At 40.7% G+C, this 26,486-nt stretch overlaps 1 protein-coding gene across 1 annotated transcript in view; it reads left to right on the top strand.

Moving 5' to 3' along the window:
* Positions 1-871: 871 nt before the first annotated feature.
* Positions 872-26,486, top strand: part of LOC139614493 (solute carrier family 12 member 9) — a 60,103-nt gene continuing 34,488 nt past the window's right edge. The window contains exons 1-6 of the mRNA XM_071471812.1: positions 872-1,459; positions 5,078-5,212; positions 5,885-6,022; positions 6,869-7,195; positions 9,800-9,907; positions 10,005-10,116. Coding sequence (XP_071327913.1) covers positions 1,240-1,459; positions 5,078-5,212; positions 5,885-6,022; positions 6,869-7,195; positions 9,800-9,907; positions 10,005-10,116 — 1,040 coding nt within the window. The 5' untranslated portion in view covers positions 872-1,239. The remainder of the gene's footprint in view (positions 1,460-5,077; positions 5,213-5,884; positions 6,023-6,868; positions 7,196-9,799; positions 9,908-10,004; positions 10,117-26,486) is intronic.

Genomic DNA, 26,486 nt, shown 5'->3' with positions numbered 1-26,486 from the left:
ACATGGTGATACTGTCTCCAAAGAGAAATAGGCTTATTGACTCTACTGTTATCGCCAGATCTTATGACAAACCATTCAGTTAGTTAGAATAAGAAGGGCAACACTTTGCACCTGGCAGATATTATGCTTAATGCATATTAAACTGAAATTTACACCGGAAGTTTCACCAATCAAAAATAATGAATACACTGATTATACCTAGCCTACATTTAGAATTTATTAAAATTCATTATGCTTATGCTCAGATTGTTCAAAATGCATTAACTGTGTCTCTCCTGATGCAGAGGCTGCACTAGCAGGTGGCCGGAGGAATGCGGTGCTGTGATTGGCCCAGTCCACTTGATCATATGACCGAAAGCAACAGGCTGGAAACATCATAGGAAACATGGGGACCAAAGGCTTGGACTGATTTGTCAAGGTAGATGCAGAGAGACAAGACACAACCGGAAATTGTACGATATATCTCCAAAACAAGACAAGTTCCTTATATATTTATGTATACATTTCCTATATGTAGAGGCATCTGTTTCTTTAAGCACTGACATTTCTATTGATGAATTATGATGGCTTACTTGACAATGGCTCTTAATACTTTCTGAGTAGTTAGGTACATATTGGTATAGTACTGCTGTTGTATTTTATAAAGATCATTATTTGTATATTGTTGTAGGATATGCACACACATATATATATATATATATATATATATATATATATATATATATATATATAAATAACATAAATTTAACTTGCGTTTGCTGTATATTTGTGTTAAAATGCTTTATTTGTTTTTTTACTACAAGCATCTTAGCGGCTTGTCAGGAGCTTTTATACTGAAAGTTACAACCGGAAGCTGTACTTGTGCTGGCGGCAACTTAACGTTCGTACGTCACATGATAATCTATTCAATAGTTTTACGAGGAAATTATCCAGAGCCACAGTGGCTAGATATGGGCCGTGACTGACATTTTATTCTGTGTTTTATTCTCGTTTAAATATGTAATTTTCCTACGTCGGTTTTATTTTTAAGTTATTTTTCTAACAGCGAAAGCACTTTCCTGTTTAGCTATGTCGCTAGCTGAGGTTGAGCTTTTGGCTTTTAGCAGGCGCCTCTGATAAACCTTAGCTAAACTCCGAAGACAAAACAAAACATTGGACGCATTTTGTAAACGTGTCGGGGATATTCGTTAAAACAGCACTTTATGAGGTTGTGACGCCCGTCCAGAGGCAGGCTTCACAATGACAGAGCGGACTCCGCTTCTCCACTACCGCCTCTCCGCCAGCGTCAATGAGTCCGAGCTGCGGTCACCTCCGGCCGGGCAGGTCCCGGAGCGGCGCCCGGGCAGCCCCAGGCAGAGGTCTTCCCAACAGCGGCAACCAAAGAAACTCTCCACCTTCTTCGGTGTGGTGATCCCCACTTTGCTGTCGATGTTCAGCGTGGTGGTCTTCCTCAGAATAGGTGAGTTCTGGTGATGTCCACGGAAATCAGTGCATACTATGTTGTGATTGCCCGGCAACAGAGTTACGCCAAACTCCATTAAAAATTCTAAGATTTTATTTTGTTTATGTTTCCTTGCATTTCAGTAAAGGTTCATAATATAATTGCTGCCCTTTAGGAGCCACTGGTCATTTCGGCGTGCAAACCATTCATCAAATTTGTCATAATATTAACTTTGGTCATCTATCTAATTAAGCATGGATGGTATAAATGAGTCTGGCAAACTGCTTCAGGGTTAAAGCTGATTTCTTTTATTGAAAGAAGATAACATTTACGCTGATGTGATGAATCAATTAAAAACTTTTGCTCCCCATTAAAGTCAGTGCTGTTCATAAAGGTGATGTAGAATGAGAAGCAGATAAATAACAGAGGTTTTTGTACACTTAGAGGAAGTCATTTCTGGTTTCATACACACACCTGCACCCAAAATCAGGCCCTGTTATGGACATCTCTCATGATAACTTGCACCAATGTGAGAACTAGTCTGGGCAAATGGAATGGCGATTAAATCAGCAGTCAAATTCAAAGTGAGTGCATCATTTTATTCAGTGAGAATATTGCTGGCTTTCTACATTAAAACCCTTAAACATCTTACAGAGTTTTGCATGCAACCTGCAAGGTGGATGAGAGTTTTTCCTCCATATTATATACATTTACTGGGTAAAATTAAATCTTTCATGAGACTGAATGTTATATACTTTCTCTTGCAAAGCTGTTTTAATCTCTGCAGAAGTTTGATTACAGAAAGGGATGATCTTAAAACACCCAGGCTTTTAATATTTCAGTTAATGCAAAATAGAGTAGGTGTAACTTTGTCCTCAAAGTGTTATTATCTGTAGGGAACTGTAACTTCCTTGACACTACAGGTCAAATGCTTCTTACTGTTATGGGGGCTGCAGACCTAGTTAATTTAGAGGAAGGATTCTTGTCAGTTTGCGTAATTGCGTAACTTTAAGGCTAAAATAGCTGAAATAAGTCATTTCAAGAGGGTAAAAGAGGGAAAAGTTCTGTTTTCCTGTGAAAAACTGGTAACGTGAAGCAAGCAATCATCACGTCTTGCAATCCGAGCTTTTACTTGTCTGCTGTCTCAGCAGCAAAAAGAGACTAGACTTGAGTTCTACTTCTCTTGTCTGCTATCTCAGTTCCAGGTATTTGGGCTTGCGTGCTTGTGTGTTTTAGTCCCTTTTGTACCTCGAAGTTGTTTTCTAACTCTCTCTCTCACTCCCCCCTTGCTCCCCCTCAGTCTCGTGAGATGTCAGCTGCTGTGCAGTGGACACACATAGTGCACAGACAGACACACATGCACAGACTCGCATGGACACACATAGTAGCTGCCTGTGTAGAACTTTCGACCACTATTCTCTCTCTGTAGCATGTTGGTCTATTCAGGAAATAACAGTGTTGTCTTTGTGGATGTGAAACTAAACTGGTAAATTTACCAGCTCTGAAAACCTCAACATATGTGAGGATGACGAGACTAAACTGTCATTTATCATGGCCTAACATATCCTAGTAAATCAAATTATATTTTTATGGTATGGACTTTAACATTTGAAAATGCTATTGCTAAAACAAAGTTGTCTAAATAATTTAAAAAACCTTCTTATACATTTATAAACTGTGCTAGCTGCCCTCTTCCTAACATGGTACTTTGTCCTATGAGAGTTTGGGTCCAGTGCTTTGTGATCATGTGACATCCAAAGCAGCACTGGATAAAAGCAGTTCATGGAAACATGCTGTTAGTCACAGTCATTGATTTTATATAAATACAGTCAAAGGTCACGGTAGTTGAAAGAAGAAAGTGGTCATGATGTGGTAAATGTGTGTCTAACATGGTGTGTAGTGACACTGACCTGTTCTCATACACTTTGATTAGATGCACATGACTTGGCTCATGAAGTTGTGAGATTTCAGTTATTTTAATCACCCGTTGCCAGCACCTGAACTGTCCTTGCACATACTGTATTATTTTAGGAACAAGTATCATATCTAAAAAAAAAAAAATTGAGAACTGGTTGAATTATATCAATAGCAGTTAGAACTGAAAATCCTGTCAAGCTGCCTCAGAAATTTTGATCTGGACCAGTATGTATAAAACATCACTGATTTTTAGAATCAGAGCAGAATTATATCTAGATTTTACTCTGAGCTGCTTTATACGTAGACACTGATTCTTTTTTTCTTACTTTTTCATTTTCTTCTTTGATAGAATAGGTTCTTATTCTGATTATTTAGCAACAATTTATTGTCTGGAACAGACCCTCAGTCGTCAGCATTACAGTAAAGACATGAAAAAGAAACTGGAATCATTTTCATCATGTGATTCCAGTTTTTTTCTCAGCAAGGTTTTATGATCTGGACTTAAGAATTGTCCTAAACTTTTACTGATTAGTCAATACAATCCTGCTTTTAAATAAGGACAACTTTGTCTCTCCAAAGTTCCCTCCTCCAAGCTCTGGATTCTCCACTATTGTGCCTCCAGGTTTATGTGTCACGGCTTCATACACCCCACCCTCACTGTCTACAATTTATTTAAATTTCTTCCAGCTTAGTGTAGTTCCTCATTTCTTTTGGCATAAGCAGAACTGTCAAAAATTTACCTTATTTGATATGCATACTGTGTGATTTGAGTATATTTTACTTTGTCACCTTTAACAAACTATACTATAAACCTGCGTAGAGTCAGAATGTGTTCTGGATTTGGGAGACACTGATTGGCTGTGAACAGAATCGCTCCCTTTTTACTGTGAAGTGCAATATATGCATTTTATTTGACCGTCCAAATTCTGAACATAATTTTCATGCACTTTACTGCCATTAACAATTCCCACGATGGGACAAGAGATGTATTGTACACAACATATTCTATTAATAATCACAATGCCATGTGTCACATTTTAAAGATGCAAAACTTATTGTTGTGCCACTGTACACCTGTGTGTGTCTGTGTGTGTATACATATACACAGACGGGTGACAAATTAAAGGAAGAACCAACATCAAGTGTCTCAGTGAGTTTGGGTGATGGTGGAGAGCTCTGTTTTACATGTCAGTCCAAAAGCTCCCATAGCTGTGGTGGAGATCTGGTGACTGTGAAGATCGTAGCATCGATAAACTAACATAATTTTCATACTCATCAAACCATTCAGTGACACCACATACCCTGTGGGTGGGGGCATTGACATCCTGTTTTATTCATTTTTTTTCTTGATAAAATGAATTAGAAGGAACTGCAGATAACTGGAACCTCAGACCTCAGCTTTACAGTGAAGAGATGAAAAAGAAACTGGAATCGTTTTCATCTTGTGATTCCTGTTTCTCTTTCAGTGAGGTTGGATTGTTGTCATGAGTCATTTTGTGCATGTGTTCAAACTCAGTTGATGTGCTGATGATTACAGGCTGTATTAATGTGATTCACATGCAACATTGACTGTTCACATCCTCTGTACTGTGTGTGGGCTCTTCCTGGGAAGTTTAGCTTCCCTCTTCAGCCACTCTGATGTTACTGTGAATCTTAGTTCTGCTGTCAGTCGGCTGATTGTTGGTGTTTTGTGCGACTGATTGTGTTCTGTCTGACTAGGATTCGTGGTGGGCCAGTCTGGACTGTACCAAGCTATTGCCATGTTCCTGGTGGCCTACTTCATCATCTGCATGACTGTGCTGTCAGTCTGTGCTATCTCTACCAACGGAGCCCTGGATGCTGGGGGAGCCTATTGTATCCTCATACCACACACACACACACAGTCAATGCAGTATCAGTAACATCGTCGGTGGTCAAGATGTCAACAGAGAGCGCACACTCCTCCTCACTGCACTAAACTGTCTTTGTTTCATTCAGGCTTTGTCTGTGACACTGAATGGAGCTGGATTTGTTTATTAACTGCACTATAAGACACTGTTAAGTACTTGTGATTAATGCCAGTAAGCTTCTCTGCCAGAATTTTGGTAAATGACTCCAATCAGTGCTGTTTATCACATGATATATATCATCATATACCTTATATATATCCATGGGTCATCTTCAGTAACTGGGCAGCTTACTGTCTATTTTCATTGGCCCTTTATGTCATAATATTTTGATATGGGCACAGGAATGAAATTGGATGAAAATTATATCCAGCCATGCTATTATCAAACTTGGGAGGACTTAGTTTCAACTGTATTCAATGATTATATTCTTGCTACCTGTGACGTCTACATTTCATAATAATATGCTACCTATATTCGATTTATTATCCCTGACCTAAACCTATGTCTAATACATATCTCTTGTAAAAGAGAAATCAGTTGAAAGTGCTCTAATTTCACTGATGTCAAGATCTTAAACCCTAATTGTTCTGACAGTGTAACCAGCAAAATGAGTGTACTTTGCCTTAACGTCACTCAGACATGATCAGCCGAGCGCTGGGTCCGGAGTTTGGTGGCAGCATCGGCCTCATGTTCTTCCTGGCTAATGTGTGTGGCAGCGCTCTGTATGTGCTGGGTCTGGTTGAGGCCATTGTGGGCACCTTCGGAGTGCCAGAGGGTAAGTTTGATTTGAACAGCTTCTAAAATCCATGCCAGGTCAACATGCTTCTGCATTTTGGTTGGTAAAGTGTCAGTGTTCCTTATTGTCATAGCCATTCATGGAGCATCATGAGATTTGGACAGGGGTTTTTCAGAGGAGGTTTCTAGAAAAGATACCCAGTTCCCTTGGCAAATGAAGCATAAATAATGGTAGTTTCCTGTTGTGGGACAGATAAACTGAGGGACAGTCCTCATTGTTTATTCCTGTGAAAAACTTTTAAAGGTCCCATATTGTATAAACTGAGCTTTCCATGTCTTTTTTGATTATAAAGCAGGTCTAGGTTCTATATTAATACTGTGAAAGTATCAAAGCGCTCAGTCTGCAGAGAAATGCGAGCCGTCAGGACTTCTGTAACTTTGTGATGTCGCAACAAAGCAGTCACTGCCCCAGGCCCCGCCCACCTGGACCCACCATCCAACCTTGCAGGATTTGGTTTCTCTGAGTGTTTACCTGAAATCAGCTATATTTTTATTTGATCACTCAGAAAACAGTCAGAGAAGCTCAGATCCTCTCTTCTGATTGGCTGACTGACCTGTTGTTACTAGAGCTCCAGAGAGAAGCCTGAGAGAGGAGATGTAAACTTACACTGAGATGGTTTTTGGTTCTTAAAACTACAAATATATCTTCTGATAGATATAAACACTTAAAAAATACAGGAGTAGTGTGAAATATGGGACCTTTAAAATACACCTATACATATTCTTTGTTGTAACATGATGCTCTCTATGATAATTCATACACATTAACAAATCTTTTTCTTTATCTTTTCCTGCTGAACGCCCCACACATCACATCTTGTCTTAGACGGGACCGTGGCCACCTCTCCCTACCAGGTCCTGCCTTCAGGCTACTGGTGGTCTCTGCTTTATGCCACAGCCATCGCTCTGCTTTGCCTGCTGGTGTGCATGGTGGGAGCCCACATCTACGCCAAGGCCACCTTCATCATCTTCCTGGTGGTCATGTTTGTCCTGGGTACCATCTTCATCAGTTTCTTCGCCGTATGGCCTCGCACCGTCACTCTGCCCAGTTCTGCCACACACAACCCGTCGGTGAATGGAACAGGCCCTGTGGTTCCCACCACAGCCAACTTTACTGGCTTCAAGTTGGACACGCTGCTCGGGAACTTGTGGGGTAAGGCGGAGCGAGCTTACAAATAAGTTCTGTCAGGGTTTGCTCATACCAAGCATGTTTGCAGTGCCTTATTTGATCTCTCCTGCAATCACTTCCTTGTTTATTTTGCCAGGTGACAACAATACCGATCAAACTCAGATTTGAGTCAGCAATACCAGTAAATAATGGGTAATCACTGTTAAGAATTTAATAGTGTAAATAATAGATTAGATGAGGAAAAAGGTAGTGTGAACTGTCAGAGGTGGTTTGGTTCTGTGCCGGGTTTAAAATTATGTTACTTTGGAAAAACTTGCACTTAATGTTGCCTATGTGTCTCTAAGTTTAAGATAGGACATTACTCTACCTGATGTTGCCTAATTTTTAATGACTAATCAGTTGTTGATTGTTAAGCAATAGCCAATAAGCCATTCAGGAAATGTGTTGAAATTTGCATCCATAATTAAAATGTTGCTATTTAAAACTTGTCCCCCCCCTTTATTTGGACCTTAAACCTCATGGGGGTGGAAGGTTATCATATTTCTGTTCAACATAAGGGCTACTGTTTAACATTTGAGTTCAGTTATGAATGAGAAAGAGATGGAAGGTGAGTCTGACTAACTTAGATGTGTTTAGAATACAAAGCTCAACAGTTGTAGGTGTGTAGTCTCATTATTCCAGTCAGACGCCTTCTTTTCTGTGTAAATACATATCAGTTGTAAGGCAAAATGTTTGAATGATACAAGCTTGTGTAGTTAAGTGAAATATGAAGGACACTGAAGAGTATTTGATGTCTACATTTCATAATAAGAACTTCTTTTGACTGAATGAACGTACAAACTAAGGCTTTGATGTGATTTAGCCCCTAGTTAAGCTGTTTAACTGAACACAGCTTTACTCTTAAAACCTCTACAACACTACGCTTTTAAATAATGTTGTAGAGAGGTTAACATACGCAAAATATACTAGATTAATTCTACTGGTGTATTGAACTGCAAAAACCCTCAAAAATGATTTTAATCGTTGGAAATTTTCATTTCTGGCCTCAGTGACACTGACCTCACTATACACGTTCAGTAGAGTTCAGTAAATATGGAATCTCCTTGTGTCCTGTGCTATGTCCCTTCTCACTGCTATGGTCTCAGTGCAGAGAACCAAATGTCTCTTGTGGGCACTGGAGTTTCACAATGACAACAAGACTCCAGGAAGACTTTAAGAATAAGTCCAGCACATAAACCCTCATAAAACCACATTGTGTTGTTTTTACACTTCTGCTCTTATACAGATTGCAGACGTAAGTTAAAACAGCTTTAGAGGTTGTTAGCAGATGTGGTCACCTTTGGACGAAGCTAGGCTAGCAGTTTCCTCCCGTCTCCAGTCTTTGTGCTAAGCTAAGCCAACTGGCTGCTGGCTATAACATCATATTTACTATACAACCATGAGAGTGGTGTCTTCTCATCTAACTCTTGGCAAGAAAGCGAACGAGTGCATTCACCTAAATGTATTTTTAACTGTGATAGAGTTGAAGAAATGCCTACTCCAACTAGTAGGAGTCTGTAGTTCTCTGACAAGTGACAAGGACATGATCTCTCACTGGCTTCCCACCCTCTCTGGTGGCTTTGTCCTGTTTCCACCTGTGTGCGCCTTTTTTTTTTTTTCCTAATAATACATTATCACGTAATATAAAACTGACAGAAGGAGGACAGAAGTTTTGACTGATCTGTAATTAGATGTTGTACATGTTCCCTAGTTGTTAACATCCACGGAGAAAAACTAACCAGGCACTCCTCTCTGTTTGCAGGGAATTATATCCAAACACATGATTACTAAGCTAATTGCTGTAAACTTGGGCAGGCACCGGGGCACACGTGAGAACTATTACACACAACAAGCTTTGGATTATCCCAAGATCTAATGACATAGCATGCAAACACTCACAGAGACATATTAAACTATAATTTTCAGTGAATATATTATGATATTTTAAAGTCAAGAGAAGAGTCCACAGAGTGGAGTGGCAGTGCAGGTCTACTTCTCTGGTTACTTTTACATGTCATTCCATCAAACTGTTGAATCGAATGTTTCACAAATATAACTGCAGCTGTAATATTAGCTGTTCAATCATGGTCTTTGTTTGCCTTAATCAATAAGGTACAGTGCTTTTAATGATCTTTGTTGTTGCTGGAATCCCCTCAGGTGAAATTCTGTTGCATCTTTGATAGAAAATTGAGCAAGAAAATGCTGTTTTTGTTTTAGTGTTAGTTCAAATTAAATTATTCGTCATGAGCCACATAAATATTTCTAATTCTACACATTCAGCCTCATCAAAGAAGATGTGTTTTCCTAAATGTGTGTGTATTCACAAGCAGAGGAAACAGAGGACCTGTCACAGCTCACAGCTGTGAAATGGGATTTTTTACATTTAGATGCAGCATCTTGAGATTGAGTAGATGCTGCTGTGTAAACAGCACTAAACATTTGAAGAGGAAAGTTTTCATTCCAAGTTCAAATGCTGTCAAACATAATGAAGATTGGTGGCGAGCAGGAACAGAGGAGTTTCTGACAAAATGTCATGATGTTGATAGACGCACAAGTACATGGACTTACCTGCTGTTCTCTCTTCCCCAGCTGACTACACTGTGGATTACACAACAGGCACTATGATGACCTTTGCCACTGTTTTCGCTGTGATGTTTAATGGCTGCACCGGTATCATGGCTGGTTCTAACATGTCAGGTAGGGGAGGCAGGTTGTGTGTGTGTGCACGTGTGTGTGTGTGTGTGTGATCTGATAATGTCTCTATGAATGTAGATTAAACCTGCCTGTCCTCCAGGTGACCTGAAAAATCCCAGTTATTCTATCCCCCGTGGCACCATCACAGCTGTCATCTTCACCTTCATCATCTACAACCTGCTCAGTGTGCTGGTGGCGTGCTCCTGTGACCGGTTAGTAAAACACACACATACACACACACCCCTACATTTACAAACAATCACAAAACACTAAAACAGCCCATAATTGAACATAAATCCTCACAGATCAAGTTCATTAAACCTTGGGGTTGATAAGAGTAGAAGTGCAGTGCTGTGCTGTAGAAATGGATGTTAGCATATTTTTTTTTTTTCAGCAGATGAAATCCAGTAGTTAGTGGTTATCAGATAATGCAACCAGGGTTCATTTTCTGGTTCACCAAACAGAATTGGAGCGTTACAAAACCGTTTATTCCAAGTGAGTGTTATCCAACGCCAGGTGTCAGTTAATCACAACAACGGCAGAAATGCAAGCAGGCAAAACAACGGAAGCACACTACTGTGTGCACGTGAGGCCATTTTTAACACTTGATCATAGAAAGAAAATGAGGAGAATCAGATCTTCTATTAATTGTTCTTCTTAATTGTTTGCACTTGTCTGTGTTATTTCTGTGTGATGCAGCTCCAGCACACATCTTATAAAAGTAGTGGCAGGAACACATTCGTCCAAACATGCAACCACACGAAGCGCTGGAAGCTGGCTGCATCAAGCAGCATTCAGCAATGTTTTAAGCTTACAGTCCTTATTTTTTGTTTAAAATCTTAGCTAAAACTCCTCTTAGCTACCACTCCACAACAGTATAAGAACCATAATACTGTCACAAACATTAGAACAATGTGCTGCTGACAGAGTAGATAACTGCAGCTCTACTCGGGGTCAGCACCAGGTCCTCTAACCTGCACCTGATTCTGGCTGCAACCTCATCATCCCTTAGTGCTGCAGTGTTATCCTGGAACCCTCGCAACTACACTAATCAATATATTTATATGAACAACAAATGACTAGATGTTATGTGAAAGAGGACGTGTACAGATGAACCCACAGAGAGTTATCACTGAACTCTGCAGTTCCCCTCAGCTTTAAGGAACGTTTTAGCATCTTTCAGCTTGTTGTTTTGGTTTTACTGTTTTTTTTTGTTTTTTTTCCTCTTCTCATCAACCTCAGTTCAGCTGTTGTTCCAGCTGTTTTCAGTCAATAAACCCATCGTGCACATCTGCCCAGAACTGGAGACAGACACAGATAGCAGCTAGAGAGGCGAGCATAGCAGAGCATCATGCAGAAAGAGACACAGAGCAGGCTTAGATTAGTTGGGAGGCCAGAAAATCAACTTGAATGCAGCTCGGAGTCTGCTGGATATTTAAATAGGCAACATGTTTGCCACCACAACTTCAGATGGCGATAGATAATATGTCAGTGCTGTGTTTAAGGTAGAGTGTAGCTTCTCTGTCCTGGGGCGATAAAGTAATAATTGGAGCGTCAGAGACAGATGTCAACCAAGCCCAGTCTGTCCACACCTGCTATCTCCACATCAGGAAAATAAGAATAAAAACACCTGTGTGTGTTGACCATGGGTGTATAAATTACAAGATTAAGTGATGGAAAGACAGATGGCAAAATGATCTGTGACCTTAGTAGATCAGTGGGTAATTTACAGCAGGCTAACACTTTAACATACGGTGTGTTTAGCTAGCTGCGCCAGAAGACAGAGCAAGTTTACAGGAGCCACTTTGTTTATTCATTCATTCACATGCTTATTATTAGCTGCCAAAATCTCCTCACATTTACTTTCTATGATGCTCTGTCTGTTTTATCTTCATCTGTCACGCTCGGCTCCATATTCTCATGAAATTAGCATTTATCCATTTTGATTCAATACAGTTTTTTCCTTCCTTTTTTTCACATTTCCTGTTTTTGACTTTTTGCGAGTGGCGTACTGCTGCTCAACAGTGTGTGCTCTTAAAGGAATAGTTCACTGAAAAAATCTGGAAGCTGGAAGCTTGGAAAGCTTCTTCAAAAAGCTTGATCCTCTGCAGAGGACTCCAGCTGTGGTGAACTTGTAGTTATAGTTATATTTAACTTTTTGCCGAAAGCATTAGCATGATGGTGCTAACAGTCAAAAAGTGACATGTGGCTAACTTGGTGTCTGTGTCCTCACTTCACTCTTGAGTTTGGAGCTGTAAAACGTGAGCCCTTGATGTTGCAGTTGGTATTTACTTCTTTCTATTTATTTGTCCTCCCTCTAACTCCCTCTATCTGTCTGCCTCTTTCTATCTGTCTTTTGCTGAGAGCCAGAGTTCAGTATTGATGTAGCTCTAAAGCGAGTGTTGCCAAGGTGCTAAACTGACATGACAGGGCTATAAAAGAGCATCAGAGATCAATACTGCCATCATTTACCCAGCCACACTGTCCTCCCTGCGTCCTCCTACCACACTCACTCTCGCTGATAAGAGACAGGGTGTAACACACTTTCTTCACCTCTGCAGTGCTCTATCTCTCCCCCTGGGATCACACACATTACTTGTGCATTATACCAGCGTAGGTTTTTGTAGATATATGAACTAGGTCAGCGGAAAAAAAAAAGAACCTTTATGTTGGGGATGCAGCTCTTTAGTCATCAATAAAGGTTGGGGGTGGTGGCAGTGTTTTGATCCCCCGCTCACATGACCCAACGAGAAGGCCACAAGGGGGCCCTCACATGACCTGTGTGTGTATGTGTGGGGCCTTGTTCACACTTAGGTAATTACAAATCCACTGCTTGAGACACATTGGTGGACACAGTGGGATGTGGTCGTCCCACAAGTGGATACGTGCAGCAGTGATTCAGAAACAGGGACACTTGCACCCCAGGGAGGACTTCTGCCAGGGGCCATGTAGACGCAGACTGTGGAGCAGCTCAGCTGATTTGAAAAAGATTTTGATTAGAACACAAATACCCACAGTTCAACACACCACACATGTGTTGAACATGTGAAATGAACATGCATGAAAATGATTTAGCAAGCGAGCAGAGAGGTCGACGGTTAGCTAAAAGTGAATGGATAACTACATGTAACGGAATAATGGTTGAGATAGTTAAAAGTATTAATAATTGAAAGCTTGATAACTGGTGTCGATGAAGGGGTACTTCAGTTCATGTGACAGGACTGTGGGGGTACCTGAGACAAAAAGAAAAAGGCTGGGAGCCACTGACATAAAGAATGTAGTGTAGTGTAAATGTGGATGTTTCTCCACAATTGATTTGATCCCATTAAACGATGCAGAGGAGGTTTTATTGTCCATTGAGGTTAGAGCCACTGCCGTCCCTCTAGCTGTGTGTGTGTGTGTGTGTGTGTGTGTGTGTGTGTGTGTGTGTGTGTGTGTGTAGTTTGTTTGATCTGGTCAAGTCATGTCAAGTCACTTGAGACACATTTGATATACATTCTGATGTCAGATGTGAACTACAGCTGGATCCAGATGTTATCTGAACACATGAAGCACATGACACACAGGGCCTGTGTGTGTGTGTGTGTCTGCATGCCTAGACCTGTGCTGTTGCATGTAGATGAAGATCCCCCTCAAGTTTATCAATGGATATTTTTTCTGTTCTTCGCCATGTTTTACTGATACCGGCACTGACGTGACTTCATGCCGTGTGTGTGTGTGTGTGTGTGTGTGTGTGTGTGTGTGTGTTTGTGTGTGAGAGCTCATGTGGTTTGGCATGCAGTACGTCTGTGGATCTCAAATCATCTGATTTAGTGTCTTATTGCACAGAGAAAATGTGAAAGGTTGCAGCTGAAGAGGCAGGCTGGTAAAGGGAACAGAGGTTTGGGGGTAGAAAGTGAAACTGCAAGTTCCTCAGAACTGGTCTGACAGTTTGGTTATGAAACACAAAAGAAGCATAAGCACAGATGGGGTGTAAAATCCTGTTTTATTGGTTCCATGGCCAGAACATCGCTCCCTGTCTTATCTTCAGTTAGCTCAGGGTTGTTTGGTTTATTGAGGCTGACCAGAATTGAACTGATATCAGCGTTATCTCTCCGCAGAAGAAGTAATGGAATATGATCATTTCTCGGAAGCACTAGGAAAATTGTCACCTAGAGGGTATTTCCTTACTGTGCACTTGTTTCTGTTTATCCTCAAACAGCCCAGATGTATGACGGGATGTTTTACTCTTGTTTATTTTTTTTTTAAATGCTGTTGATGTTTGTCATTTTGAACGTAGACCAGTTGTTTTATTAGCATTGTTCGCTGCTTGTTTCTCTTTTCACTTTTACAGGTTTAAGCAGAATTTTCTGTGTTTCATAACCAAATTTCACAATGTAAAAATTTCTCCTTTACTTTGTAATGACTGGAATTTACTACTTTCACTTCCCAGAGTAACACAATGGTCTGATTGTGCTCTGTGGAAAAAAGTCATCTAATTCACAAGAATGCACCCACAATGCAGCCACTATCAGGAGATAGGAAGTGGGCCAATAGTGACAGGTCCCCACTGGTGAACAGTCTTGTTTAATACCCAATAAAGGGAAAAGGAACTTCTCTGCATTACCTGTTTGTAAGCTGTGGGCTGCAGTGCACTTCATCTTCTGCTCGCAGGAAAACATTTACATTCACTGCTGTTTCTGCTACATTAGGTCGGCTCACTCCTAGAAAAATATTGTCAACAATACCTAAAGTACGTCATAAAGCATTATTGATTTCTTGTAAGATAAGATTAGAAAAAGACCAGCATTTATCACAGCACAAAAACATTTTTTTTCCAAGTGCAAAAGGGTCTGGAAAAGAGGAGGAAACTGGTCGCCTGTTATGACGGCAAGATCACATACCTGCTTAGAGAAAGTCTTTCTTCATATGAAAAGAATGTGTTGTTTTTCCTATAAAAACATGGCTGACAAGTATGAAGAGAGTTGGTAGGATTATATTTCATAATAGGCACTGATTGTAGGCTACCTTTAGCTTTCCCACCAGGGTTTCCACCCGTCCCGTATAATACAGGATCGTCCCATATTTGAAGATAAAATGCTGCGTCCTGAATTGAATCAATTTGGCTCACCTGGTAGATTGCGGGTCTCAAAGGCTCATATTTAAACGCAGCGGTCTGGTTTCAAGTCTGACCCGAGGTCCTTGCTGCATGTCATCTGCTTACCTCTCTAATACTAATTGAAAAGCAGAAGTACACTGCATTTTTTGTTACCCTTGATATTTTTGTGTTAAAAGCACAGGAAAGAGTGTGTACCTGCATTTTGAAATCTCCAAAAGTGTTTGCAAAAGTCGGCATAAAGCTGGCAACAGATCTAGAGTTTGTTTGGTTGTCATGACAGCAAAGAAGTAATGCTCCAGTAAATATAATGAGAATAATGATCATAATAAAATATTATCAATTCTTTTGCAAATTTTTGCCCTATAATCATATAAAACAATGACTATTATCATTATCTATTTATACACTGTTATAACACAGTTATGGAGTATAAACAGATCACGCTCACAGCTTCACAGGAGGATTTCTCAAATAGAAATTTATCAATTCTTAAATAAGGAAGAACAACTAGTATTTATCATGCCACAAGAATTCAGTTGACATTCATTTACTGAGTATAAGTGGGTCTAAGAATGAGGAAAATATCGGCCATTGATTATCAGTTCAAGATCACATACCTCAAAGAAAACATTTAGTTAAACTTTCTCTGAAATGTCTTTGTGTAAACACTTAATAAAATCTACTTATATGAGCTTAAACTGCATTTTAGTGAATCCGTTTGTGAATTGTTTGTATTCTGCTGACAGAGGGGCTAAAATCAAGTGTTGGTGGAAAGTGTTGTACTTGAAGGTTGTGGCAGTTTATCATGGTAATAGTGAAGTGACAGTTGATTCCACTTGGATCTTTCTATACTGAAAAATAAAATTTCCACTGGTAAGTCTGTTAATAGCAGCAGAAGGAAGATTCAGCTGTAGTTGCCAGAGTTGTCCAAAGGGTGGCAGTCCCGCTCTCTTCCCAGAGAGAGCTGTGCTCCCTTGAAAAATGAAGATTTAAAGTGACAAACTAACCTTTGCATAAGACTCATAAGGCATGAGGCTAAATTGCTACCCTTGGCTAATTGTAGTTCTGTATAATTCTAAAAGGCAAAGCAGTTAAGACTGTATTTAAAGGTGAATGTGAGGGAGCAGCCACTGAAAATGATTATACTGCATGGTGAGAGGACCTTTTACAAGAGCTACCTGTGTCGGTGTCTGTGTGCCGATCTCAGCATCAGCGCCCCTCGCTCAGGTGTGAGCCGGGGAGACGGGGGGCTTGTCAGTATGGGCTCATTATAACAAGGGACTAGGAATTTACCCCAGAGCTGACAGCTTCCGCCAGTTTAAACATGAGCTACAGCATGACGTCCTCAGAAGACGGTGGTCTTTCATGATAACTGTACATGTGGAGTTCTCAGTGGTCATGAGAGTCCTGGAAAATCATGGAGCTTTTGTGGAAGTTTGGGGAATGATCTCCACAAGTCACAATTTTAGAAATGGCTTGCTGGAAAAATGGCAGAACAGACTTTTATCACACATTTAATCCAGTGTTAAGTATTTTTTCAGAAGCATTCCAGCTAAGTAATGCAACTTAGTTATGGAATATTGTGGGATTTTACAGCCGCTCCACAGGAACCCTGTTACTGTGAGATTGACTTTGCAGATGCACTGACAGAACTGAGTATTTTTTTTATTTTTTATTTTTTTACAGCTGTATGAGCACATTTTCCGCTTCACAGCTATTAGCACTGCACACCGCAAAGAAAATGAAGCTCATTTGGATGTAAAAGCCGTACAACCGGTTTCCAGGTCACTGTTAATGGAGCGGCTCCATATTTTGTCTGTTTTCGAGATTATCGCTGATGATATGCCAATATGGTGAGAGGGCCGGTGATGATGGTGATGAAGGCCGAGCGGATGTGAGATACAGGGGAATCTATTAACCTCATGTGACCAGCTAGCCAGCCATGACAGATTGCCCTGTCGCTACTTTATCAGGCTCCTTTGGTAGTGTTTGTGTTTGTGTGTGTGTGTGTCTGTGTGTCTGTGTGTGTGTGTGTGTGTGTGTGTGTGTGTGTGTGTGTGTGTGTGTGTGTGTGTGTGTGGATTAGGAACTTAAATTCATACTTAAAGCAACAGAGTGAGCGTGAGAACTGCTGCTCCACTGTTTTTTATTATTATTAACTGGTTTCATGCTGGAACATTAACTCGTTTAGTGGTGTGTGTGTGTGTGTGTGTGTGTGTGTGTGTGTGTGTGTGTATTTGTGAGTCCATGTGGGTTTGCGCTCCTTCTCCGCAGCACTGTGCGTCACTGACCCGTGGGCTAATCCGCTCCACGCCACAGAAGCTTTTGTATTAATAACTGACTTGATAATTATATTAATTTGAATCTGCTGGGCCTCCTTTTGTTGTGCTATCTCTGACATGCAGCCTTGTGAACATGTGTGCAATCCGTGCACCCCCCGAAGTGCCTCTGTCTCTCATCTGTCGTCTGCCATCACAATCTCCACACACACACACACACACACACACACACACACACACACACACACACACACACACACACACACACACACACACTGTGCATAATTCCTCTCACATTTCCAGAAAAGTCACATTTTGTTTCATCACTTTGCACTTTTCTTTTTCCTTCTCATTTCTAAAAACCTCTTCACTCACATGTTGTCTATTTACATTCTTCCTGACTGGATCTTTCAGTCGCATATTTGTTCATTCAGCATCTTCTCTCTCTCTTCTCACTTTAAGTTTTCCTTTATGTCTGCAGGAGCTTCTCCCATAACTCTGAAGCTTTTTCACTAAATCACAAACATTTCCCTCCTTTACCACCTGAGAGTCCTGGTGCCAGCTGTATTTTTTTTTGTTCCTCTCCTTCCTAAAGATCCCTGTGATCCAGATAATATTTTATGATGGGTCACAAACTGTTGAGGTAGAGTTTTCAGTAGAAAATGTTTCTGAGTGGTGAATTACACAGCTACCATCTTTCATACTTGCAACCAACTGATTAAAAAAAACAAAACAAAAATATACCAGCAGCAGGAGGAAGCAAAACAAAGTAAGTTATAGGGCAGCTGATGGGCAAAGACACGCAAGTGCTGCTTTATTTTCCTCCTGTGGAGCAGTTCCAAGTTCAAATTTAAAGTCACTATGTGCAAAATTTGAAATATTTTGCCTTTGCTCCCCCACAGTGAACGTATCATGAAAACCACTTTGGCAAACAGCGATGAATGACCCCCCTCCTATGTATAATTCAGGCATTTTTATTTGCCCCCAAAAACAAACCCAGTAAGTCAATATTAACTTAATATAAACAGACGCTTTCCCAACAATATCAACTATAAAAATAGACAACAATGTATGTCAAATATGCTAATTAAGCTTGTCGGCTGTTTGATTATTGTATGTGCAGTTGCTAACTGAAAATTAACCCTGATTAATGAGAGGGTGCTGTGGGTGTGGCCAACACAAGGACGCTGCACTAATTTTCACCAGGATTGTTGAATTAATTTTACAAACAGAAACTTATATGTACATATAACATTACAATTAGTATAACTGGAAAAATGCTGTAGTCACATATGTGGATGTGTCATAGTTGCTTAAAGGAACTATTTGTAAGTTTCGCTATTGCTACATAGCTTACGTTAGCATTAGCAGCTGTTTACTTACCACGCCAGAAGAAGCATTGCGAGTTCTGCACCAAACCTCATTCCTTGACTCACCAACAGCTCCCTCCAGAGGTGGAGAGCATCACCAATATTAACTCTTGTCTCCATCACACCTTTTCAAGAAGATTGACAGCCCTCTGTACACTAAATATGAAACAATAGCCAGGATATGTTTAACTTAGCTTAGCTTAGTTTTTAGAGGCGCTTGTAGGTAGATTTGTTTGGAGATAGCCAGACTGTTTCCCCTGCTTCCATGTTAAGCTAATTGCCTACTGGTGGAAGGTTTATTTTTAGCATGCAGTCATGTGAGTGTTACCCATCTTCTCATCTAATTTTCAGCAAAGAAGCTTATAATAAAAGAAAGCAACAGTAGATCCCAAAACCTCAAACTTTTGCTTTGCTCCAGACATTTACAGGAGAAACTGAAAGTTAAAATATTGTGGTCGTGCAAAGGAAAATTAAACATGAGTTTTTCATGAAGCTTTTTAACTTCTTGTTTTCGTTTGTCAGAAAAGATTCAGGAACCTTGTGTGTTATTGCAGATGCTGCCATTTCTCTGTCTTTCTTGCCCAGATGTTCACCGGTGGAAGGCAACAAGTCCAGAATCCTTTCTCCCCTTGTCCTCACTCCTTCCTTCTTTCTCTCCTCCCTCACCTTACCCCCATCCCTTTCTCATGGCACCATCACACGACAGCAGCATTCTCAGCTTCCCTCTCCTCTGTCCATTATCATTCATCCATCCATCCACACAGCTGTTGCTCCCTCCTTTTGTTATTCACAAACCTATCTCGCCAAAGCAGAGATTCCAGTCACTTCTGTCCCCTGTCTCTCTTATTTTTCACTGCTGTCCTGGTTTTCTTTTTTTTTTTCTTCTTCACATTTGACAATGGTGGTGACGCAGGCCAGATCTTCAGCAACATGTCCTGTCTGAATGAAAAGCTGCAGGGATTGAAGGAAGAGACACAGGGATGAAGAGCCACATACAGAGAAGACAAAGGAAGGATTTGGGTCACGGAGAGGTTTAGATATTTAGTGTTTTAAATAAAAAGGTGCTTTTCCATGATAGCTATTTTATTATAATTGATGAATGCCTCACCAGAACTAAACCTGAACTCTAATTGAAAAGTTTGATGAAATTCCACCCAAGCACTGATGTGTTTACCATCCATATTAGTAATTAAAGATAAATTTAAATGATGATTGATTAAAAGTTCAAAGTTAATTCTTGAAGTTGGAAACCAGGGCTGGATAAAAATAAATAGATTTTCCAGTTAATCGTGATTTTTATTTGAATGATCCACCTTCAATTCTTAAAACCCCAAGATCAGTCTTTGCTTTTACACTAAATGTTACATGCATGAAGTGGTTAATTGTTGTTAAGTTATTCAGTCAGGGCTGCATGATGCACAACATGCACATAAATTATTTTAACTTAAAAAGTGGCATAGATGTTAGCTGGCTATATGAGCCACAAGAGTCCTATAAACTGTGATATAATAGAGTCTTTATGGACTTGCCACTGTTTAAAGGACTGTTGTGACCCAGGATGATCAGCTGACTGGCTTTCTCGTAACGAAGGTAGAGATCAGGTTTATGAGAAGGGACAGACTGAAGAAAGACTCTGCAGACTGATCTGATCTCTGTGTTTGTTTGTTGAGGAGATATGAATTCCGTTCAAATTGAATCACATTGAAATTTATCGATTCTGGACTGTATCAAAGTCTGGATGAATTGGGAGATCATTGCCAGAATCTCACTACAGTGTCAGTTTAGTAGCTCTTCTGGAGCTTTTGGTCACGTCACATGATAATCATCAGCAGGTGGAATTGCCTTCTTATCATGAAAATGAAGAATAGGTCTCTTGTGCATCAGCTTAAAAGTTCACCCAGGCAAACTTTTTTTTTTTTTTTTTTCAAATGTCGATGAAATCATGTGATATGATAGAAACTTAAAGAACAGCTCCTAAATGGCTCCCATGAAACTCTCCCAGCATGGCACTGCACGATCTGTACATCATTAGAAAGAGCATCACATCATTTGGTACACACAGGATCATACAGACAGAAGAAGAATTCGGGGTACGGAAGCTGAGATGAGCCAATTTGGACTAGTTTGCTTCCAGACATCTGAATCGCTGCCCACACCTCTGATTTGTTCAGCAGTTCAAACAGGTCTGGTGTTGTGCTCACAGACAGCTGTTTCCACATGTCTGAGCTTAGTGGGTGGGATTCAGTGGCCTTTCATGAAAAACGACAAGTGACAGAAAACAGAAGCAACAGAAAAATGGCGACAAGCTCGTATATGATTGACACAGCTGTGCAGGTTATTGTAAGTCAACTTATGGAAATGGAAAATCGTTTAGATTTAGTTTAGTTTGTGGTCAGTGTTAAAAATGTCAAGTCCAATCGACTGGTCAGGTACGTTACCCTCTACAGATTGGCTGGGGTAAAACAAAACAAAATAACCCTCACTCACAAACAAGAAACAACAAACAATGTCAGGCTGCATGAATAAAGTGAAATGATAAGTCAAGTTATTGGGCTAGATTTGGGGGGCAAATGTGATTTAAAAGATGCTTTTGGAGAGTTTATGTGCTGTGAAATAGGACAGCGACAGTAGGAGTCTTTATGAGTGGATGCATGCCAAGATGCCTCTGGTCTGTGTTGCCCTTAACTGTTTCTCCATTATCTGTGATATCCACCCACACCCTCTTCCAGTGTCGTCTTTCCAAGTTTTTAACTGTATTCTCTGCTGTGTAGAAACATACATCATTAGCCTCCCTGACCCATGGACCCGACCTGCATTTGAGCTTGGCTTGTAAGAAAACTCTGTAAAGGAAGCATTTTGTTTTGTTTCTTTACGATGCCTGTACAGAGGGGTGAACCATACTACTTACTCTTATGTTTTGAGACTGTTTTTTTGGCGTTTTATTTTCTAACAGATCAGAACCAGGAAGTTCTGGTTTCACTTTCATCATTTATCATCCTGGAACCCTATCTTCTAGAAATTACATTTATAAACAGCTGATTTGCAACAGCAATTAAGTTTTGAAGGAAATGTAGATCATGTTTTCTGTTATTGTAATGAGGAAATATTGTTAATAAACGAGTGGGCAGAGGTGCCCTGATAGCCCAACAGTTCAGGTGCATACCACATGGGCTTAAATGCCCTGAGCAGCGAGGCCCCGGTTCAACTCCCGGCCGGCGGACCATTCACTGCATGTCATTTACCTACTCTCTCCCTACGTTTCCTGTCTGTCTTGACTGGTTCTAGCTATTAAAATACATAAAATGGGCAAAAAAAAGTTTTAAAAGAAAATATACATATGGGCAAATGAGTTGATACTCCGTGTATCAGTGAAATATTCATTGCCTTGCAGAACAGCAGCATTATTAAACTTTTTTATGATCGTGTTTAGACTCTCACAGCTCCAGGTTAAGGTTAGACAAAGATCCGGGTCTGGTTTAAACCAGAAAAAATTCACAGAGACTTAAGACACAACCTGTGAATTTATATTTAACTAAAACAAGAATCTTTCCCGAACTGTAACCAAAGTGCTTTTGTTGCCTGAACCACAGACAGGAGTCATGATGGGAACCATCAGACAAAGCCATCGACTCTGGTGCAGTTCATTCATGTAGTTCTTCCGTCATTCTCAAAACCATCTGAACATGATCCTGTCAGAGATGACACCTGATGATGGTACAGTATGTGCTTTCCTTGAAAACATGGCGGTATCTTATATCATTAACCCTGAGTTACAAGCACTGAGGGCAAGTGATGGAGTGATATAAACAAGTGGCTGGAAGTTGGACGTTGGTGTGGAGAACGACTGGAGTGGCTGAAAATTGGAAATGGAGAGCAGCCGTTAAACGAGATGAGTACCAGGAATAATTTAATGCGTGCAGCGTACATGTGAAGTGTTGGGAGAGAGGGAAGGTTGGAGACTGAAGCAGGGAGGGTAGAAGCGGGGTGAGCACATGCGTAGAGGCCTTGTTAGTTATTGATCCCGTTTAATAATCCTTAACCACAGTCTAGTCCCCTGAGAGCACTTAACTCTCCCTCTCCCTCCCTCTCTCTGACTCTCACAACCTCTCTCTGCCTCCCTTTTTATTTTCTGTTTCCCTTCTTTCCCTCTGCTGATTCTGTATGGGTCTGTCCCTCTTCCTAACCCCTTGTGTACCGTGGCTCCACTCTAGAAGTGCCTACAAGGTCAAGGTGGTGTGAGGCTTAAGACCAACACTAAATCCCTGCAGTAACGGCTGTAGTTCTGCGCTGATGCGTTTGTTGCTATGGAGTCGATTCAGTCATTTCCAAGGAGGCCGGAGCTCATTCAGAGTGCACCAGGCCGGATAAGACTGTAAAGGTAACACAGGTCCTTTGTGAGTTGAGATCCACATGTTCAGGCTGTTACTGTTCAGACTTTTGGAAGTGTTCTCGCAGGAGTTTGGCTGTGGCTGTCTTTATTTTTTCCCTCCTGAATGGTGGAAAATTGAGCCAGGGAGTTGTCACATTTCTCTGTTTTTCAGCTGAGGTGTTGCTTTTATAATTTTATATCATATGTTCAAAATTCATAGTGGTTAGGATAATGGTACACTAACAAAGGAGGCGTACTCTTTGTATTCCTGCATTCATTAAATACAAGAAACCGTAGAGTAAGAAATTGAAATTGATTCTATTGATCACACAACAATAACCAGCCAGAAAAAGCACTAATTTTACACACAAAAGTTCAGTTTTTTGTCATGAGGGTTTCTACTCAGCCAGAAATGTCTTAATAATGTCTAGTTGAATATCTTCTGTGGCTCTGGAGAGGGATCTTCAAAGTCAAAAGAAAAAATAACCCTGATGAAGTCATCTGGGGTTTCTCAGCTCAGGCTTGAGGCTTTTGAATGAAGTTGACATTCAGGAGTCAGGAACAGCTAATGAAAGAGGCTAACAAGTTGCATCATGGGAAATGTAGGATCCAGTGTTTTTGGAGCTTTACAATACCACGTTTAACATTTCTTGAGTCTGCCAACTGTGTGGACAAATCTTTGACCAGTTTAACAGACACTACTGTGACTGGAGGTCAAATTCATGTTGGTGTTGACTTGATGTTTTAAAGATCCCACGGTTCCTGAGCTTCTTTGAAAACAGTGGTTCATCAGTGATAACTTAATGCTGCACTAATCGGTGTGATTAAAGCCAAAATCAGATAAAGTCACCACAGATTTTTCAAACGGTTGCACCTTTCTGCTCTGACCTACAATACCAAGTCAAACTCCCTTTCATGCCATAATTAAAAGCTTGTTCGTTCACTTAAACGGATCCTTCATCCTAATGTTGTTCCACAGAAATCCTGTCAGGAAGGAAATTCGTCACATGATGGAAATAATAATATGATTTCATTTACATTTAATCATTTGGCAGAAGCTTTTCTCCAAAGCTACTTACAAGTCAGGGACAACATTAAAGCCTCAGTGCAGTAGGAAACCTTGGTGTAAGGGATAAATACTAAATCTATCCAATAAGTGCAAGGAGATGAGGTAAAGGGCATAGTAAGTTAACACAGAAGCAATGTTAGCATTTATTTGATGTTGTGTTTTGTCCAGTGAAAATCCAGTGTTCACTCTTATTTTAGCTTTTGGCTGTTACATTGTTAGATGTGTGACTTTCTTCACCAGCTAGTCACTGATTTTATTAGTCTGCTGTTTGGTCCTGGACAGGTGGTGAAGTGAGCCGCACAGAACAGCTGCTTTAAAACACGACTAATGAGACGAGAAATAGGTTAAAAAGCACAGTAGAGATGCAGAACGGGGCCGTAATTCTCTGATCATCACCACGTGTCGTCATTTAAGTCACTGTTGATAAAGAAATGATTGATAGTGGGGGTTTTTAATGCTGAGTGTTTCTCAGGAGAGAGTGCAGGTTTGGGGGAAAATGCCAAATATATCCACAATTCAGGGGCAGATATTTGCAGAGAGCTGCTTTGATCTAAAAACACCAGTACAGTATCTGCTCAGTATTGCTTAGCAAACACAGAGAAGCAACCGAAGGCAAATGCAGCGACAGTAAATGCTGTCCATGTAATATTGATGGAGAGATTCATAAGAGGGGTTAACCTTTGTGTTCTGTATTGACTTACAGGACCACGTTCACAGTGCAGAGACACAAATGGTCACATAATGGTGCGATGAGCAAAACCTTAAGTTAGTGCCATCCCGGCAGCTAGCTCTGATCCCACTGGAGCATTTACTGGACATTTTGAAGCCTTTTTCTTCAGGATCATTAAAGCAGATGATCCTGAATGGTTCAGTTGGTCCTGACGAGGAGTGACCTCGCCCTCCGTGAGCTGAGGCGACCACGATCCACAGCAGCAGCATAAACTGTGTCTGTGATGGGAGTGTTTATACTGATGTTGTAATCCACCTACAAAAACACACACACACACAAAGACACACACACACACACACACACACACACACACACACACACACACACACACACACACACACACACACACACACACTCCTGGTGTCAGCACTTCATTTTTCATCCCATTTGAAATATCGCAGATAATTAATCCATAATGTTCGACCAAAGCGCTAGTGAATTATGAGAAGCACAAACACATGAAGTGATGGATTAAAAGATGAATACGCATGAATACACAAATGAGGGCATGAATAAAAATGGTAAACAAATGAGCCGGAGGATGGAGCGGGCCGGCAGGAGCGAGAACAATCAGCTAAACAATCTCTGTGGGCTCCTTTTAGTCGTTTAGCTTTGTTTCCTCCTCTTCTCTAAACGAGCTCTTTTAATCTGTCACTCGCTCCCCCCACGCTTTGTTCCCCTCTTTATTTGGATGGCAGAGCTCATTTCAGCTGGATGATCTGATCAATAATTACTATCCAGGCCACACACACTCTCTCTCACACACACACACACACACACACACACACACACACACACTCTCACACACACACTCTGAGTCACTTATAAGCAACAATCCCTTGGTAATGAATACACAGCTTCAGAAGAAACAAAATTATAAAACACAGACTACATATTGTTGTGACCCAACACATGGGGAACCTCTCTCTCTCTCTCTCTCTCTCTCTCTCTCTCTCTCTCACCTTTCTCACACACATGCGCACACACACACACACACACACACACACACACCATTTGTCATAGCTGTCACCCAGTTTGCATTGGCTTTGTTTTTGAGAGCCAGTTTGGAAATGTCAAGCTTTTCCAGATTTATTTTGCTCCTGCTGCACGTCAGAGAAATTAATAATCAGCCTATAAGTCCTGACCCACATCATCACTCACCTCTCTCTCTCTCACACACACACACACACACACACACACACACACACACACACACACACACACACACACACACACCGTAATTTGCACTTTACACTTTTTTTTGCATGATTCTCCTTTTTTTGTGCGACGAACACGCTGAGACACCACTTCACATGTGTGCTTGTGTATTAGACCGTTGTCATGAATATATGAGAGACTCAGTTGTTCATAAACTTTTCACTGCAGTGCTCATATTGCACACAAGCGCGCACACACACACACACACACACACACGTCAAATAAACAAAGTAGTTGGCATTTCCTAATTTCGAGGGTGATGTTAACTTCTCCACAGAACCTTTGTTTGGTTGATTTGTGGCACTGTGAAACCCTGTGTGTGTGTGTGCGTGCGTGTGTGTGTGTGTGTGTGTGTGTGTGTGTGTGTGTGCGCGCTGCTTGCCTCTCGGGCTCCATGTGAAATAATAGTATGCTCAGATCTTTGGATGGAGTGAACAATACTTAATAGG

The sequence above is a fragment of the Trachinotus anak genome, unplaced genomic scaffold (genome assembly GCF_046630095.1).
Source record: "Trachinotus anak isolate AG129_WGS33_773 ecotype Australia unplaced genomic scaffold, CSIRO_AGI_Tana_v1 ptg000034l, whole genome shotgun sequence".
Taxonomy (NCBI): domain Eukaryota; kingdom Metazoa; phylum Chordata; class Actinopteri; order Carangiformes; family Carangidae; genus Trachinotus; species Trachinotus anak.
This window is presented reverse-complemented; position numbering and strand designations above follow the sequence as displayed.